The sequence below is a fragment of the Microchirus variegatus genome (assembly GCF_963457635.1).
Source record: "Microchirus variegatus genome assembly, chromosome: 16".
Classification (NCBI taxonomy): Eukaryota; Metazoa; Chordata; class Actinopteri; order Pleuronectiformes; family Soleidae; genus Microchirus; species Microchirus variegatus.
The window spans coordinates 4,227,859-4,246,209 of NC_139817.1; the positions used below are offsets into that span (position 1 = coordinate 4,227,859).

The 18,351-nt window shown below is 41.3% G+C and overlaps 1 protein-coding gene across 1 annotated transcript in view; it reads left to right on the forward strand.

The window, feature by feature from the left end:
* The window catches only part of tbx15 (T-box transcription factor 15), a 39,255-nt gene that overhangs the window by 14,929 nt on the left and 5,975 nt on the right, over positions 1-18,351 (forward strand). Inside the window, exons 4-6 of the mRNA XM_083903046.1 lie at positions 4,799-4,970; positions 14,284-14,451; positions 14,566-14,630. Coding sequence (XP_083759172.1) covers positions 4,799-4,970; positions 14,284-14,451; positions 14,566-14,630 — 405 coding nt within the window. The remainder of the gene's footprint in view (positions 1-4,798; positions 4,971-14,283; positions 14,452-14,565; positions 14,631-18,351) is intronic.

The following is an 18,351-nucleotide window of genomic DNA, read 5'->3' on the forward strand; positions in this document are numbered from 1 at the left end:
AAGAACGCACAAACAACAACTTGTTTTTGCATCTTAGTGGGGACATATCGGAGACATTCTCTAGACCCTTAACCACCACAAATTAACCCTTAACTTAAACCAACCGTCAAAATGACCTCATGTAGACATGTTTGTACGTGTTTTTGGACCTCGCAGAGATATAAATACGAGTACACACACACGCAAACTCGTCTTCACGTCTTAGTGAGGACACGCCGTCGACGTGATGTATTCCATAGACCCCTTATTTTAACCCGAACCCGTAACCTAACCCTAAAATCAGGTCTTAACCCTGAAAAAAGCCCTTTAAAGATGTGAGGACATGGACAAAATGTCAATTTTGGGTCCTCACACAACACACACACACACACACACACACACACACACTGCTGTTCTTGCTTTGCTGTGTGTGTTGTGCGTTGATCCCGCTGTGTGTAATTGTGTATCTGTGAGAGGAAAAAGCCGTTTAGTTTTGTCAGCTGTACGCTTCAGAGGAAACAACACTCTCACACACACACACGCACACCATCATCATCATCATCCTCGCCCTCCGCCCCTCCCCCGCCCGCCCAGTGTGTGTGTGTGTGTGTGTGTGTGCGAGTGTGCGAGTGTCACATAAAGTCCAGTCCAGTTTATTGACGGTGCCGGTGCCAGATGGCAGATTTATGGGAGATCAAAGCGTCGAGGCTAATCACATTTGCAGTCCTGTTTGGGGCTAAAGTTTCCTCGTTCCTTCACACTTTCTCCGCCGCGGTCGAGCGTAACTCTAAACAGCGCTGCAAACAGGAAATGACACGCAACGCCCGAGTGCGCGCGTGTGTGTGTGTGTGTGTGTGTGTGTTAAACAAGAGCCGAAAACAGTGGTGCTGATGAAACCCGTGTTTGAAAGATAAGGACTCTCGTCTCCGTTAGCTTAGCACGAGTCCAGCTGTGGCACGCTAGCTTCACGCATTCACTTCCTAATTATGATATCCGAGTCCAGATGTGAAAGAAAAGGCCGAATAATTCTATTTGCCGACTCCTTCCTTTTGTGGCTTAGATTTTGGTTTGATTTGCCATTTTTAAAAAATGGTAATTGTGACAATGCTGAAGGGACCATTTACGCCCCGGGGGAATCTTCACATGATCAAATCAAAAGTGAAACACTGGAGTCCATGTTCATGTTAGAACCTAGTCCGGATTAAGTTAACCTATCACAACTAACCTTAACCTTTAACCTTAACCCAATTCTGACCCTAAAACCAGGCCTGAAATGTCCTCATAAAGATATAAATACAACCCTAAAACCTCTCCATGACTCAGACTCCCAACGACAGGGAATTTGCTTGGTTAGCTCTTTAGCTCGTTAGCTCTTTAGCCCAATTTCTGAAGCAGAATGAACCAGTTGAAGCACAATTTACCTTTCAAAATTTCAAAAGTTTTCTTCAGGATTTTGGTCAAAATCAGACAAAAAGCTCAAAGGAACTGAAATTTAACAACACACTCCAACATAGAAGCTGGAATAATAAGTAAAAGTTCCCCAATTCGACTTCAAATATCTGTTTTTTTACGGGTTTTCTTGCCATTTCCATTGGCCGAAACAAAACCAACACCTGACTCTTATACATCTGTACATAACGTTACCTTCTCTTAGCTACAACCATCTGACACAAACATGACAGACTTCGTCCTGATGTGTTCACATGTAGCTGAGAAATACACATCTGAAGTTGCTAATCTGGATCCGATCCGGTTTAGTTTAGGCCGGTGGTTGAGAGTCATCGTCCTGCACCCACGCATACCCAATTTTTTCCCATGTCAAGTGGGTGAATCCTTACCCTGAGATTTAACGGGGAACATCACCGACACAAAGCTGCAGACGGGAAGTTGCTAACAGAAGGTACCAAAAGTTACACATGAAAACATAACAAGTGAGAAACTGGAACGTTGTGTTTTCTTTTTTTCCTGAAGCACAAGAACAAGAAGAAAATGATTTCCAGGTTGTTTTTGAGCTCGAGTTACTGTGAAGTAATCACACACACACACACACACACACACACACAGTTTAAACTCACTAAAACTGAAACAGAAGAAAATGACTCGCGTTCAACTTGTGAATTTTGTGTTGAATTCCAGATATTCTAAAAACATAATGTGTTAATGGACTAATGTTTATTAGCCTATCTTAATTAAAAAAGTGCGGATAAAGATAATATGAAGTTATTTCTGACATGTTGACGATTTGACCATTTTCAGATCAGATCTATATTTGATATAGATCTGATCTCGGACTGACACAGATCCAGTCTGCCCCGATGCAGAACTAATATGTTTAAGAAGCCGTAACAGCCTTTTAAATGACTCTTTAATTTAATCCTGTTAATCTGTTGACCACGTTTCCCCCTCAAGGAGAATCCCTCTGTCTGGTAATCTGACAAAAATCACTTCATTTTGGGTGGAAAAGTTGGCGAATCGTCCAAAAAACGAAACAAATGTGTAAAAAGCTTCCGTTCAACTGAGAAATCTGCAGATTTTTATGGAGTGATAATGGTACGGCCTCTCAGATTCATACATGGAACAAACAGAACATATATCAGTGTTGTTGTTGTTGTTGTTTTACTGTTTTAAACACCTTTTAACGGCAAAATGGTCATGAAAAAACATGCTTTTCTTGACAAATCGGACGTTTATTTTGCTGAATATATCAAAAACGCTCAAATATATCAATATCAAATTAAAAAAGTCAGGTCAGTTCCACATCTGAACATCAGAACTAATATGTTTAATGTCTGTTTCCCCCAAATTTTCCCCCTTAAAAATCACTTTATTTGAGGTGGAAAAGTCTGCGAATCGTCCAAAAACTAGTGTTAGTGGTAATGCGCTGCCTCTCAGATTCTTACATGGAACAAATATATCAGTCTTGTTAGTGTTTTTTACTGTTTTAAACGCTTTTTAATGGCAAAATAGTCATAAAAAACAAGTTTTTCTCGACAAATCGGATGTTTGTTTTGCTGAATTTGACACAAAAATCATCCAGAACGGTCTTAAACTTACACTGAGCCAGAGCTAGCTTGACCTCCAACATGGCCGCCACAGGGTGTGCTTGCTAACTTTCTGGCCCCGACCCCTCCCCCCTGTGCTTTTTTGAAATGTTTGCATGTATTTGTGTTTGCTGTGTTTTCTGTGGCAGGAGGAGGCCGAGTATGTATTTTAGTGAGCGCGCTGGAATGTACTTTATGTTTTATGAGCGTGTGTGTGTGTGTGTGTGTGTGTGTGTGTGTGTGTGTGTGTGTGTGTGAGTGTGTGTAATGGGGTGGTGCAGCCCTTTTGTGGCAATAACAAAAGGACCAAATGAGAGTTTTGTCCATGTTTCAGGAGTGAGTGATGACTTTGGCAGAAACGCCGCAGATAAAACACTCTGGAGCGAGCGCTCGGCCAGAGCTAAAGGCAAACAGCTGTGTGTGTGTGTGTGTGTGTGTGTGTGTGTGTGTGTGTGTGTGTGCGCGCGCTTCACACTCCTTCTTTCCCTTCTTCCCTCGCTCCGTTGCCATCTTTCTCTTCGCGTCTCTGTCCGTCGACTTTATCTTTAACGCCTTCAAAGTCTTTTTATTTTGCTTTCACGCGGCGCTGACTCGTGTTTTTTTTTTCGGGGGACTTTTTAAGCCAAAAAGAAAGAAAAGAGGTTTAAAGTCACATTCTGTCTTTCTTCTCTGCCCCGCCCCCCCTGCTGTTTTAACGGGTGCGACGCCAAACCTCGCACAACGCCGTCGAATAATATGGCTCCGCTTAATTGAAACTGTACAGTCGACAGTGTGTGTGTGTGTGTGTGTGAGTGAGCGCATGTGGAATATTTTATGTCGCCCTTGTTCGAAATTTCAAGCGCAATGAAGAAAACAACAGATGTCTTCGTACGCTCGGAACAACTTGAGCTAATTGCTGTTTTGAGGGGACGCCGTGACACTCCGGCTCAGCAGGTGGCGGTAGCACCGAAAAGTGAAAGCTCCTTTTTCAATAAAAAAAAAAAATAAGGAAAACTTTACACATGTGGGTGCTTTCGTTTGGTGATTGTTGGTAATTTAATGAAATTGGGTCAAAGTTTCCGGACGTTTAAAACAAAGTCAACTTTAAAGCAACGCTATGTAACTCTCACTGTGTGGAACGTGCCACTATGAAGATGTCAGATTTTCTGTTTTGTAAATGTAATTTAACGTCACTCGTGAACTTAATCTGCATTTTTTTTTACTAAATAACTAATAAGTGGTATTTTACCAAAATAGATACTTTAACAGTGCTGTCGAACGTTAGCGCATGACGCGTTTCCATGACGACTGACCGGAAAAAGACGCACCATGTTTACGTGACTTCCCGATCGTTAAAACGAGTCTCTAAAGTGACGCTAAACTTTAAAAACAGAGGCACACATGCAGTACACAGGTACACTGGTTATTTGTAGCGCTGCTGTTTTCGTTTAATAAACAGATCGCTCCAGTTCCACTGTAGGAGCGCTAACCGGCGCTAAAAGGAGCTAATGCAGCTAACGGAGCTAACTGGTAAACGGTGCCTGGACTCCGGTGTCGCGGCACCGTAAACGTAACGTCATTCGCGTCTTTTGTCCGGTCAGTCGTCATGTAAACGTGTCATGTGTTAGCGCGCGTTAGCGTTGACGCCGTTAAAGCGTTAGCGTGCGTTAACCTTTTCGCACATCGCTATACTTTATCTAATCAAATGACACTTTATCGCCACATTTTGGCTTCAGAGAAAGTATATCATTCAAAATAAAAACACATTATATTCATGATATCATTTTTTTTACCTGCAGGTACGTTTACCACAGCTCAAAGTGGATGGTGGCGGGGAACGCCGACTCCCCGGTGCCGCCGCGGGTTTACATCCACCCGGACTCTCTGGCCTCAGGCGACACGTGGATGAGGCAGGTGGTCAGCTTCGACAAACTGAAACTCACCAACAACGAGCTGGACGACCAGGGACACGTAAGCGACAACAAACACGTAAACGACAACAAACAAATACACAAACACTCACTTTAACGTCTCTGTGTTAAAGCCACGCTATGTAAGTGCAGAAAAGCTACACCCCCCCCCCCTGCTGTTGTCCCTCTCGTTAAAAAGCTCCGCCCCATATTTGTTGTCTTTGGTGGAACGTACAATTACAGATTATTATTTTCCGAGTGACTTTGGGGGGAAAATATCTAATTGCGATGTTTCTGACGTATTGTATATATTGCGCAATTTCCCATTTTTATTTGCGATATATATATATTTTTAATTCAAGATCAGGTTTAATACTACTTGTGTAATATCTTTAAAATGCCACCGTAAAAGCATCGACTGCTTTAAATTCTTAAAGAGAACTTAAAGATACAAACTGTTAATTTTCAAATTTAGCTAATTTGTTAAAATTATAGTGCAATTAAAACGTTTTAAGGTAAACAAACAACAAATAAATAAAGCAAGTAAATGGGTGTGTTATCACTTTAAAATGATTAATTATAGATTATTTAGTACAATAAGCCGCTATTGTGTCACTACCCAAAATTTGTGGCCCGGAAACTACTTCCTGTTCCTGTGGAATGACGACCTAAACAAAATAGAACAGGAAAAACCTGTATTTTATAAAAAAATACTACAATAAAGAAAAATATATAATATTATAATTTAGCAAGCTGTATATTCTATTTTACCAAGAGTTGTAGTAAAGTGTTCACACAGGAAGTAGTGAAAAAGCCAGTGGCAAAAGTCAGTGGCTCTTATTTTGAAAGCACAGCTTGAAAGGAAGTGCTTCCATGTAAGATTCACTATATTTTATTTTATTTTAATAATAACTATTAAAAAAAAATAAAAAAATAGTAATACATAATTTTTTTTATCATGTTGTCTTGCTTTAAAGAGGCGGCCATTTTGTTTCGCCCGTGTTTCAACGGTAGCCCGAATGGACAAACGAGACCGAGCAACAACAACATCCTTTTCAGGCCGGTAAAGGCCACCGTAGTTTCCCTGACACGTAGAAGAGTTGTTGTTGTTGTTGCAGTCTGCCGAGTCACCATTAGATGTCGCTATTTCTTACACACTGGACCTTAAAGCTAAAAAAAAAAAAAAAAAAAAGTGCTGAGAGTGCATGGCGTCTCATAACAAAGATGGCCGCCGCACAGCTGAAACGCTCTGGGTGAAAATGTGGAAGCTGTGATTCATTAGCTTCATTTATTCTGTGTGTGTGTGTGTGTGTGTGTGTGTGTGTGTGTGTGTGTGTGTGTGTGTGTTCTTGTACTTGCAGCATACTGAGGACCAGTGAGGGTTTTTAACCAACAAAGTGAGGTCATTTTTACGGAGTGAGGACATTTTGGCCAGTCCTCACTTTGTTTTCATTGAAATCACTTCCCTAGGTTGCTATAACATGCTATACTCAATTTGTCCAATTTTTTTTTCAAATTTTGGACGACATAGTATAGTATGACGTGTTGTCAAATTTTGGACCAAAATGTTTTGGGTCAAATTTTGGACCAACATTTTTTTTGTCAAATTTTGGACCAATTTATTTTTTGTCAAATTTTGGACCATTTTTTTTTTTTGCCACATTTTGGACCAAATTGTTTTTTGTCAAATTTTGGACCAAATTTTTTTTTGTCAAATTTTGAACCAAAAAAATTTTTTGTCAAATTTTGAACCAAAATTTTTTTTGTCAAATTTTGAACCAACGTTTTTTTTGTCAAATTATGGACCAATATTTTTTTGTCAAAGATTTGTTAAAATTTTGGTCGACATAGTATGATGTTTTTGTCAAATTTTGGACCAAAATCTTTTTTTTTTTTAATTTTGGTTGACATGTTTTTGTAAAATTTTGGACCAAAAAATTATTATAATTAAAAAAAAAAAGTTTTCCAGCCCTTTTTGCTCTGGGGCTCCACCTGCAGACATGTTATGGTACTGCAACCAGTAGTTCTTTTTTTTTGATGTAATTCATGAAGAAGATATTTGTAATTATGTTAATTCATTAAGTGGAAATGCTGGTCCTCACTTTGCCAGCAACGCAGTCCTCAGTATGCAGCAAGTACAAGAATGTGTCTGTGTCTGTGTCTGTGTCTGTGTGTGTGTGTGTGTGTGTGCGTGCGTGCGTGCGTGTGTGTGTGTGTGAGGACTCACTCGCTCCACTCTTCACCGAGGAGGATTATTAGCCTCTCGGATTAGCGTGGGACGACATATCGGTGTGGGATTGCGACGGTCGTTTCCTCCACCGTAAAAACATTTCTCGGTAATGAAACGTTTTTGTTGTTGTTTTTAACGAGCGAGAGTATTTGTGATTTGTAGCGAGCTCCGGCCGCCGTGAACCACGGAGCTAAAAATCCGAGCGCGACCACAATCTGAGCTAATTTACTGCCTGGCTTGTATGCAGTCAGCAGCAGGGGTGGAGATAAAGTCGGTCTCTTATTGGGCCTCCGGGCTGCTGCTAAATGTGAAATGTGGCTTTCGTAGGTGAAGTATTTAAGAGTAATGCAACAAGTTGCGCCCGCAATTTCGCTGGATTTACGGCGCGGATTTATGTAGAATCAGCGAGCGGGCGGCGAGTTAAAGAGAGTCTCTTATTTTATACACGGCTACAGTTACATTTAGTCGTGTTTTTAGTGGCTTTTAAAGGAGGATTACGCGGCGGACTCGGCCTTGAGACTCGGTGGGAAAGGTTGGATATGGCCCCGAGAAACAAGTCATTAACGTTTTGGTGTGAATCTCATAATAATCAGGATTGTTGTTGTTCTTGTAAGATTTATTCTGTAATTATGGATTATGGAGGAGGGAAATGAGGGCATATTCCAGGCAGATTTTCCAACTCGGTGCACAATAGCGTTCTCTTCTAGTCCGTGTGCACAGAGTTAATATTTCAAAACGAGGAAAATCGTGTTTGGCAGCTGTTTGTGCGCGAGGAATGAGACCTGAACACGTTTTAACTTTGATTCATCACTTTAACTCACAACTGTACAACAACATGGAAGCAGCAAGTAATAAGAACCATAGTAATGTTGTAATGAGTGTGTGAGTGAATGAGTGTGTAAATGAGTGAGTGAATGAATGTGTAAATGAGTGTGTGAATGAGTGAGTGAATGAGTGAGTGAATGAGTGTGTGAATGTGTAAATGAGTGAGTGAATGAGTGAGTGCATGAGTGTGTGAATGAGTGAGTGAGTGAATGTGTAAATGAGTGAGTGAATGTCTGAATGAGTGTAAATGTCTGAGTAAGTGAATGTGTAAATGGGTGATTGAGTGAATGTGTAAATGAGTGAGTGAATGTCTGAATGACTGAGTGAATGAGTGTGTAAATGAGTGAGTGAGTGTGTAAATGAGTGAGTGAATGCCTGAGTGAGTGAATGTGTAAATGAGTGAGTGAATGTCTGAATGACTGAGTGAATGAGTGTGTAAATGAGTGAGTGAATGTCTGAAAGAGTGAGTGAGTGAATGTGTAAATGAGTGAGTGAATGTCTGAATGAGTGAGTGAATATGTAAATGAGTGAGTGAATGTCTGAAAGAGTGAATGTCTGAGTGAGTGAGTGAGTGAGTGAATGTGTAAATGAGTGAATGCGTAAATGAGTGAATGTGTAAATGAGTGAGTGAATGTCTGAAACAGTGAGTGAGTGAATGTCTGAAACAGTGAGTGAATATGTAAATGAGTGAGTGATTGAATAAGTGAATTTTTAAATGTGAATGAGTGAGTGTGTAAATCAGTGAATGAGTGTTTGAGTGAATGTCTGAATGAGTGAGTGAGTAAATGAGTGAGTGTGTGAATGAGTGAGTATCTACCAACTCTTCTTCTTCTGATTTTATTTTGTAGTAACGAGTCACAAACAGAGTCAGAGCAAACGTAGTGAAGTAGTCGATTGAAACGACGACGTCATGATGAGAAAAACGGTCGAGCGACTGCAACAAAATGGCGGCTGCGTCAGCGTCGGCGTGAGCTCGTCGCTCTGGTGTCACAGCTCCTGTGATGACGGCGTCAGCTCCTGCGGTGACAAATGCAGTAACACATGGGCGTGGTTTGGTCAGAGTCCACATACTCTGTTCCCTCCTCAGTCCTTCGCCACCTCCTCCTCCTCCTCCTCCTCCTCCTCCTCCTGCTTCCTTGTGGTCGTGGTGAATTGTTGTCTGCCTCATCAGAAACAGACACCGTCGGCGTGAATCATCAGAAGCGAGAGGAGCGAAAAAACAATATTTATGACGTCTCGTCTCGGACTGATAAACGGTGCTGATGAGATCTGCAGGCTTTTAACTCTGCGCTTAAACCAAAACAAAGACCTCTGCACACACACACACACACACACACACACAGTATTTTTCTCTCCTCTGCTTGAAAAGACTCAAGTGACCTCGGGGTCACTCAGGGTCCAGTTTGGCCAGTAGGGGGCGCTGAAATGAAAAAAGGGCATCAAAATAATATTTGTCATAGTTCATGTAATTTCAAAATAAAAGTCAAACTTTTTGAAAAAAAGGCATCAAAATATTCATATTTATGATGAAATTTCACATAATTTCAAAATAAAAGCATGCTTTTTGATATGGAACGATAAATAATTTACAATATAAACAGATTTATGATGCAAAATTTATGTAGTCAATAAAAAACTAATACTGAGTGTCCGTTTTAGTTAAAAGGGGCCAGTTTTATGAGAAAAAGACATCAAAATTAGACTATTTTTATTGATATTTCACATAATTTCTAATTAAAATGTATATAAATCATTGAATAATTCACTATATAAATGTTTTTTATGATGCAAAATTTGTTTATTCAATTAAAAAGTCCAGTTTGGTCAGTAGACACCAAAAATAATAATAATATATTATGACATTTCACATCGTTTCAAAATAAAAGTCTGTGTTTTGATATGGTATGATAAATAATTTGCAATATAAACAGTTTTATGATGAAAAATTAATGTATGTGTAAAGAAAACACACCAAAATGACTCATTATAACTTGATATTCAGCGGCGGGCCAAATCAAAGTCTGGTAAAGTCCAACTTTTTGATGAAAAAGACATCAAAATAATAGTATTTATCATGATATTTCACATAATTTCAAAATAAAAGTGTGTGCTTTGATATGGTGCAATAAGTAACCTATTATAACTTGGAGATATGAAGTTTTGAAACGTGTACAGTGTTGGTTAAGACGTTGTCCTCATGGGTTCACGTCAGGCTCACGCTGTCATCTATTTCCTGTCTTTTCTCTGCTGCGATGGGAAAAAGCTCATAAAAGAGTCTGAAGCAGCCTGCAGCGGCCAGAACTTCCCCTTCTGCTGCTGTTGTTTTGCTATTTTGTCTTTGTTGTCGGAGATTGATCGCTTTGCCGTGTGTCTCAATACCGTTTCCAGAAAAAAAGTCCAGCGGGATCGCGGACTCCTGCGAGACGACGTTTAGTCGTTTAGTTGTTCGTGTTGGTAATGAGTCATTTCACCGGGGGAATGAACCGCTGGCTGTTAATTACGCGCTTCGACTCCTAATTATCCACGGACGTTAAAGTGACGCTAACTCCGTTAGCAGACCAAACATCGACGTCAATGAAAACATGACTTATTGAGCGTAATTGCGTTCCGTTGACCTCAGAGAAGTCGGCGCAGGCAGACAATCGGGTTAAATCCATGCACTGACGGCCACTGGAGTCCAAAATCTGACCGATTAATGACTTGTTTTTTGTCGAATACCCAACGCGGTTAGAGGAAGGTGGATTTTAAGTCACTCTGACGGCTGTTTTCAAGCTTGTTTTTTCCTTATCTTTACTCTTAATTCAGTCTTTGTTGACAGACGTTGAGTTCGAGATGACCATTTTGGACGATAATCACGCATATTTGTCGCGCGACGCGGTAAACACGCGTCTATTCGCACCAATCGCACACACCACGTCTATCTGGCCAATCCACGCTGATATTCTTCTGATGGCGTCACCTACTTGCCACCGTCCCCCATTTGGCGTTTGCTCATTGTGTAAATTGTTGGGCTTCTCTGCTCTCGGTGATGTTGTCACGGCCTTGAGATAATTGTATGTTGTGATTTGTCGCTAATTGAATTGAATAAAATCCCGTAGCGTGATGTGATGAACGCAGCGTTACGCTGTGTTTCCATCACGGTACGGTCGAGTTTGGAACGGTAAATCCTTAAATCGGGCTTGCATTTCGCCCAACGTTTGCATAGTGTGACGTTGTACCGGGCAACGACGACAAACGACAACAACCGATTTGCGATACAGCGGACAACAATGGAGGACATCGCAAGGGATTGACGGTTTTCTGTCGCCCAATGAGCTGACTGCCGTTGGTGGGACCGTACCATACCTTTTTACCCCTGGTACCCTAAGGAACGGGTGCCAACGAATGGAACCTTTGGGGCTGGTTGTTTTGTAAAATACTTTACCGAACTGGTAAAGTGTTCCACTCAGCTACACTCTTAGAAATAAGGGTTCCAAAAGGGGTCCTTCTACAAGGGCTGAGGTTCTACCTGGAACCATTTGCTTCTGAAAAACCCTTTACCGAAGAAAGGGTTCTTGGTAACCCTAATGGTAGATGGCCCAGTAAGAACCGATTTTGACTCAGAGAACCCTTTAAAACCTAATTCTTGGTGGAACCTTTATAAAAAGGTTCTACCTGGAGCCAAAAAGGGTTCTCCTATGAGGACAAAGCCGAAGAACCTTATATGGTTCTGCTTTGCACTTTTATTTCTAAGAGTGTACAGTCATGACAAAGGATAAATGTAAGTTTAACCAATGAAAACTTAATAATTCGTCCGAAAACTGTCAAGGGGGCCACACGCTGGGGTACGGTGGTTGCCTCACAGCAAGAAAGGTCACCAGTTCAAATCCCACTTCCACCGTGGGGGCCTCTCTGTGTGTGTGTGTGTGGAGTTTGCCTGTTCAAACACAGGTTATGTAGTGCAGTTAATCTAAATTGACCGTAGGTGTGAATGTCGGGGGGTTTGACTGGTGACCTGTCCATGGGTCCATGACCTCACCTTCTGACTCTGGTAGACAGTGAATGAATGAATGAATGAATGAATGAATGAATGAATGAACTTTGATTTGACATAACTTAATGTGGCTATCATATTTTAGCTTTCACTAAACATGAGTCATGCTGCCAGGAGACACTTGGTTCTTCAGGGAGACACCATTTAGCGCAAACGTCCGTGCAGCGCAAAATAAATGGGCGACATTGGTGGATTTGTTTCCCTGACTGCAGATCAGATCAGGCATCACTCGTATAATGTGTGTGTGTGTGTGTCTGGAACGTTTAAATGTAGTGTTTCTGATTCTCTGGAGTAGTCCACCTCCCCCCCCCCCCCCTCACGGGCCCTTGTTGAAATGACCCCCCTCTGTTGGAGTTCTTCGGGGGTTGTCCTCGTTCTCTGAGGAGGGTTTTTTTTTCCCCCCTCTCAGATTAATCAGGAGCAGACCCGGAGCCCCCGAGGCGAAGGCTGGGGCCCCGACGCCGCCTGACGCCTCCGCTGCTCTGTGGAATAATCCCCCGGCTCTCCCGCGAGCGCCGTCGCAGCGTGAAACCCCGCCGCCGAGATTCGGGGGAATCTGCGATTGAGTCAGAGATACCGAGATAGCTTTAGGATCATCCTGAACCTTTAACGTTGAGCTTGTGTGCCGTCGTTTTTTTTTTTTACGTCTTTTTTTTGGTCGCTCGACACAAAATGAGGTGGACTCATTAGGTTGGCGTCAGATCCGACGACTCGCTGAACTTTTATGAACGTATTTCCCCCCCCCCAAACGGAGACCCAGCTCCGAGTTTAAGTGCTTTATTTGACATTTTTGCTACGAGTACGCGAGGCAGACCTCCTCACTTCCTGTTTCGTGTTTTCGTTTTTCACGCTCTGTTCCTGTTTTATTACGGCACAGCACTTGGACTCTAGTTCTATGTAATTTTATTTAACTTTATTTCCTTTATTTGCAAAAAAATATATATATATCAGGGCATTAACTTTATACAACAAAAGGGATTAACAGTCTCGAGATGGGGGCCAACGGTGGTCTATGGGAGTAGCGCAAAAACAGAGCACATGTGCATCTACCATAAGAAAGAAAGAAAATGAAGTAAATAAATACGAGCAAAATGGAAGTACAATAATCCTGGCTAAGATCTTGAATTACTGTAGACCATCGTCTCCCCAAAAGAACTGGAATATTGAGCTCTACCTTTGTTTTCACACTCTTGTTAATTCTATGTAATTTTATTTGACTTTATTGCCTTTATTTGAAGAAAATTAAGTAAATAAATACATAAATATGAAGCAAGATGTGATAAAAAACAACAACATTACGATTCATACTTAAATGGATAAAGTACAAGAATCCTGGCTAAGATCTTGAATTACTGTAGACCATCGTCTCCCCAAACAACTGACATATTGAGCTGTAACTTCATGTTCACACTTAAACAATTGTTTAAGTTGTATTGATGTTATTTCTACAACAAAAGGGAACAGTCTTAAGATGGGGCCAACGGTGGTCTATGGGAGTAACGCAAAAACAGAGCACATGTATGTCTCCCATAAGAAAGAAAGAAAATTAAGTAAATACATAAATAGAAAGCAAGATGTGATAAATAAACAACATTACGATTCATACTATTCTTAAATGGCTAAAGAACAATAATCCTCGCTAAGTCCTTGAATTACTGTAGACCATCGTCTCCCCAAAGAACTGGAATATTGAGCTGTAACTTCATTTCCACACTCTGTTTAAGTTGTATTGGTGTTATTTCTCCAACAAAAGGGAACAACAGTCTTAAGATGGGGCCAACTGTGGTCTATGGGAGTAGCGCAAAAACAGAGCACATGTACGTGTACCATAAGAAAGAAAGAAAATTAAGTAAATAAATACTAAGCAAGAAGTGATAAAAAAAACAAAAAACATTATGATTCATATCATTCTTAAATGGATAAAGTACAAGAAGATATTGAATTACTGTAGACCATCGTCTCCAAAAACCTGGCATATTGAGCTGTAACTGGGGCAGTCCAAGTGTTCCATTATGTAAATGTGTTTCACTTCCTGTCGCCAACGGACGATTAAGGAGGATATGGTTTGATCCAATTAATAGTCATCGTTTCAATAAAAACGGTCTATAGAGTCCACAGGCAGGTCTTTATTCTCGGGCAGTGGACCGTACCACAGTTCCCTCCAGTCTCTGTTAGTCAGATTTTTTTTACCCGCCAGTCCAAATTCTTTCCATAGTTTAGTTTTCATGTCTTTTATTTTTTAATTCATTTGAGTTCAACCTCTCCTTCCTCTCCTCCTGCCTTCAGATCATCCTCCACTCCATGCACAAGTACCAGCCTCGCGTCCACGTCATCAGGAAGGACTTCAGCAGCGAACTGTCCCCGAACAAGCCGGTGCCCAGCGGCGAGGGAGTGAAGACCTTCAGCTTCCCCGAGACCGTCTTCACCACCGTCACCGCCTACCAGAACCAACAGGTCGGCACAAAACGTCACCGTCTTTCAAGCGCAAATGTAGATTTTGGGGGTTAAATTTGACACATTTTGTTTCACTATACAATCACTCATTCTTCCCTGAAACACTTTTTGCAGATCACCAGACTAAAGATCGACCGCAACCCGTTCGCCAAAGGTTTCCGGGACTCCGGCAGAAACAGGTACGACAAACATAACCAACCAAAGTGAGAGAAACAACCACACACGCAAAAAAACAGCCTGTCGCAGCCTTTTTTCACCAAGCTGCCAACTAAAGTCAGATTTTTATTTTTTTTTTTTATATGGAAATGATCCTCTGAAGTTAGCACTTAGCGCCATATGTTGCGTTATAGAAAAACAGCTGCTTCGTCCGGTGCCAAGAAGAACAAACTCAAGATCTCCCAGCGCTGAGAGAGAGAGAGACAGAGTCGCGTCTGCGTCTCTGACTTTACGCTCAAATGCTCGACCGAGTGTCACCGTGTCAATAACGCAGATCGTGCGTGAAGACGCAGACATCATTAATAATGCATTCAGAATAATTTTTTCACCGACCGCAAAAATGAGACGCGCAAATGTGTTGTAGATTAAATCTGAAAGAAATCGGACCAAACTGGGATTCAAACCAAGAACTTTCCCTCGTTTATTCATTTGCTATGGTGGAAAAAAAAATTAGTTTGAGGTTGTACTCGCACAAATACAGATTATTTATGCTAGTTTTTTAGTCTGCGCCGTTAATTTGGTGATTTTTAATTCACTATATGAACTCACAATGGCAAGAAAAGCCAATTGGATGACAAACTGTCACCGTCAGTGTGGTATTTGTTATCGTTGAGCTGATAGATGTGCTTTAAATTGTTGTCAAAGACAGCTAGCACCCTCTTGCAGCTAGCAATACATGGCAGCAACTAGGTATAACAGAAAAAAAACCAAATTTTAACCACTTAAAGGTGCCATATGTAAGAATGTGGCCAAAAACGGTTACTACATTCAAATTCAAAATACCGAGGTCTTTTAGGTTTCGTTTTTTTGACGTAACTGGCAACCCGTGGTTGCTCGGCAGCTGAGACTCTACTGACTGCGATGACTGGTAGACGGCGGTAGGTGGCGCCACATGACAAAACGTGATTTCAAAACATAAACACAGAGTCACAGAGACTCATTCCTGACATATTAGGAGGATTTTATGGCTTTATTACATAATGCACCTTTAACATCGAGTAAAATCTACTTTAGCCTAGGCTAATAATAGGCTATTGTATGATAGCCTATTATTATATTTGAGCAATCTGCGTAATCTGAGGTAAAAATCATCGTTTTTGTTAATGGACTCTTGTGTGAGTGTAGGATTCGTGAGTGCTAATGACTTTCTGTGTTGTATTTCGCGCGTCCCCCCCTCCCCCCCCCTTCATGTCGCAAGTGGCATAAATAATTTTTTTTAGACGGTAACTTGAGACCATAAATTTTTTTTCAACACATACTTAGGACGTGTTTCAGACCGAAATATACGACTGTCGTTAAAAAAAAGGAAAAGGAAAAATGCCGTCGGAACAATGGTTGCATGTAATTTAGCCGCTTTTAGCCCGAGACGTCTAGACATCCTTTGACCTGCAAATCACCAAATCCATGCCTGCAGGGTTATTAACGCTCTGTGTGAGGAAACTTCACACACACACACACACACACACACACACACACACACACACACACACACACACGAGAGGGTGAGAAGTTGTGAGTCATCACGTGATTTAGGACTCAAACAGAATTCTTGAAAAAACTCATTACTTGGTCCGACAGTACAGGATAATTGGCCAGATTTCATGCCCGATTTGGTCGTCCTGACGATAACGAGGCATTTTGATGATTTGAAGCCGAATTAGCCCGTAGCATGAGGGGTTTACAGACATGGTCGTAATGTCGGCCGCTAAAATAACACCGTCCCTCATGTCGGATTGTAAATTCTGAATCACCTTTTGATTATTTCTCTTAAAAAATCGCGGAGTAAACGAATAATTTCACAGAAAATTGAGAGAAACAACATTGACCGTTAGCAGCGTTAGCATTCGGTATATCACGACAGCTAGCCAAAGTTTTTTGCGATATCTTAAAGTGAAAAGTTGTGACTGAAAAAAGCAGAATAAACCAAAGTGAAGTTAATTGATAAGTCTCAAATGGGGTTATCGCCACTGCTAAAAGCCAACATATGCTAACCATCTGTGTTTGTGTAGCTTCCAGGTCCATTATCGATGGGCTTCTGCTCGCACGCCCAATCGCCGTCTCCCTGATTTCATACGTCGTAAAATATGTATGAAATGTGTTTGGTATTCGTATCAAAACGTGGGAAGCATTGATTAGCAACATGAGCTGGAACTCGAGATTCACCGAGCAGATGTTTGTGTCCTGTTAGCAAACGGCAGTAGCTCGCTACAGCTAGCTAACAGTTTGAAAGTGACAAACAAGCTGTGGTAGCTGCTAGCTAGCGACTAGCCACCTCCGTGTTTGTTTTCATTCTGAAGTAGGACAACACTACAAGACAATTTTCTTTAGTATTAGCCGCAGCCGAAACATAAAAAAAAACCTTGTTTACATTTTTTACCGGTGATATTATCGCACAAGTTCGATCGACGCCCACTTTCAGACAATTAAACGTTCGATTGTCCGGCCTAAAACTGGACACCTAAACTGGATTGTCGGCTGATTTGAGCTGATTTAATGCTACGTGCTAACGTGACACGCTGTTGTTCGCAGGATTTTGGGGCGTCTAAAAGACAAATCGCTCGTCTTTCGTCCTCCGTGTCTAACATTTCTCCGTCTTTGTCTTCATTCCTCTCTCTTTTTCCCTCCCTTCATGTCTAAATTATCATATGTAACGTTAGCGGAGCAGAGAGCGAGAGAGCTAGCGAGAGCGCCGAGCCACCAAAAACCCCTCCGCACATAAAAGCAGCCCCCTCATCTGGTCCGCATTATTGGCACGGCAGATATTCGAGACATCTTTTTTCGTTTTTCAAACAATAGAGCGTTTGATTTATTGAGTGGCATTAGAATTTTCATTGCCGAAAAAGCAACAGATGAAAAGATAAGGCCGAGTGACATATTTGTCCGTGGAGAGAGAGAGAGAGAGAGAGAGAGGAAGAGAAAATGAATTTCGCCTCACGTATTTCTGTGTTTCTGTGATTTCTGGATTTGTTTTGCGTTTTTTGAGTCGAGTTCCGTAGCGCGGACGCCGGCCGTCACCTTAAAAACCCTCTGAGTCACTCTTGGACTTCACGGCTTCTCGTGTGTGGAGGTGTTTCGCGATTTTAAACGTTGCCAGTGAGCTGATTTTTGGATTGTTTTGATATCACCATAACATAATTCCACACTGAAATATCCCACTTAGTGTGTATTCCCAAATCCTCACGGTTCTCAAACTGTGGTACGTGAGTTTCTCCGGTGGTCCTTGGAGATAAATCATCTTTTCCATTTGTCTGCCTTCTACAAGATATTTAGTGTTGTTTATAGACATTTTTATCTTGTTTAAAGGTGCATTATGTAATAAATCTAAATCAACTGGCCATAAAATCCTCCTAATACGTCACAGAGACTCAGGAATAATGTTCATGTAACAAACTGAACTCACCAACAACAACAACAACAGTACAGCCAAATGTGGCATTTGGCGCCACCTACCGCCGTCTACCAATCTTTGCAGTTAGTAGAGTCTCAGCTGCCGAGAAACCACGGGTTGCCAGTTACGTCAGAAAACGAAACCTAAAAGACCTCTGTGTTTTGAATTTGAATGTAGTAACAGTTTTTGGCCACATTCTTACATTTGGCGCCTTTAAGATAAGTTTTAGGGTTTATTCTCCTGTAATAATTTCAATTTTAGTTTACAATTTCATTGTATTCTATTATATTTTTGTC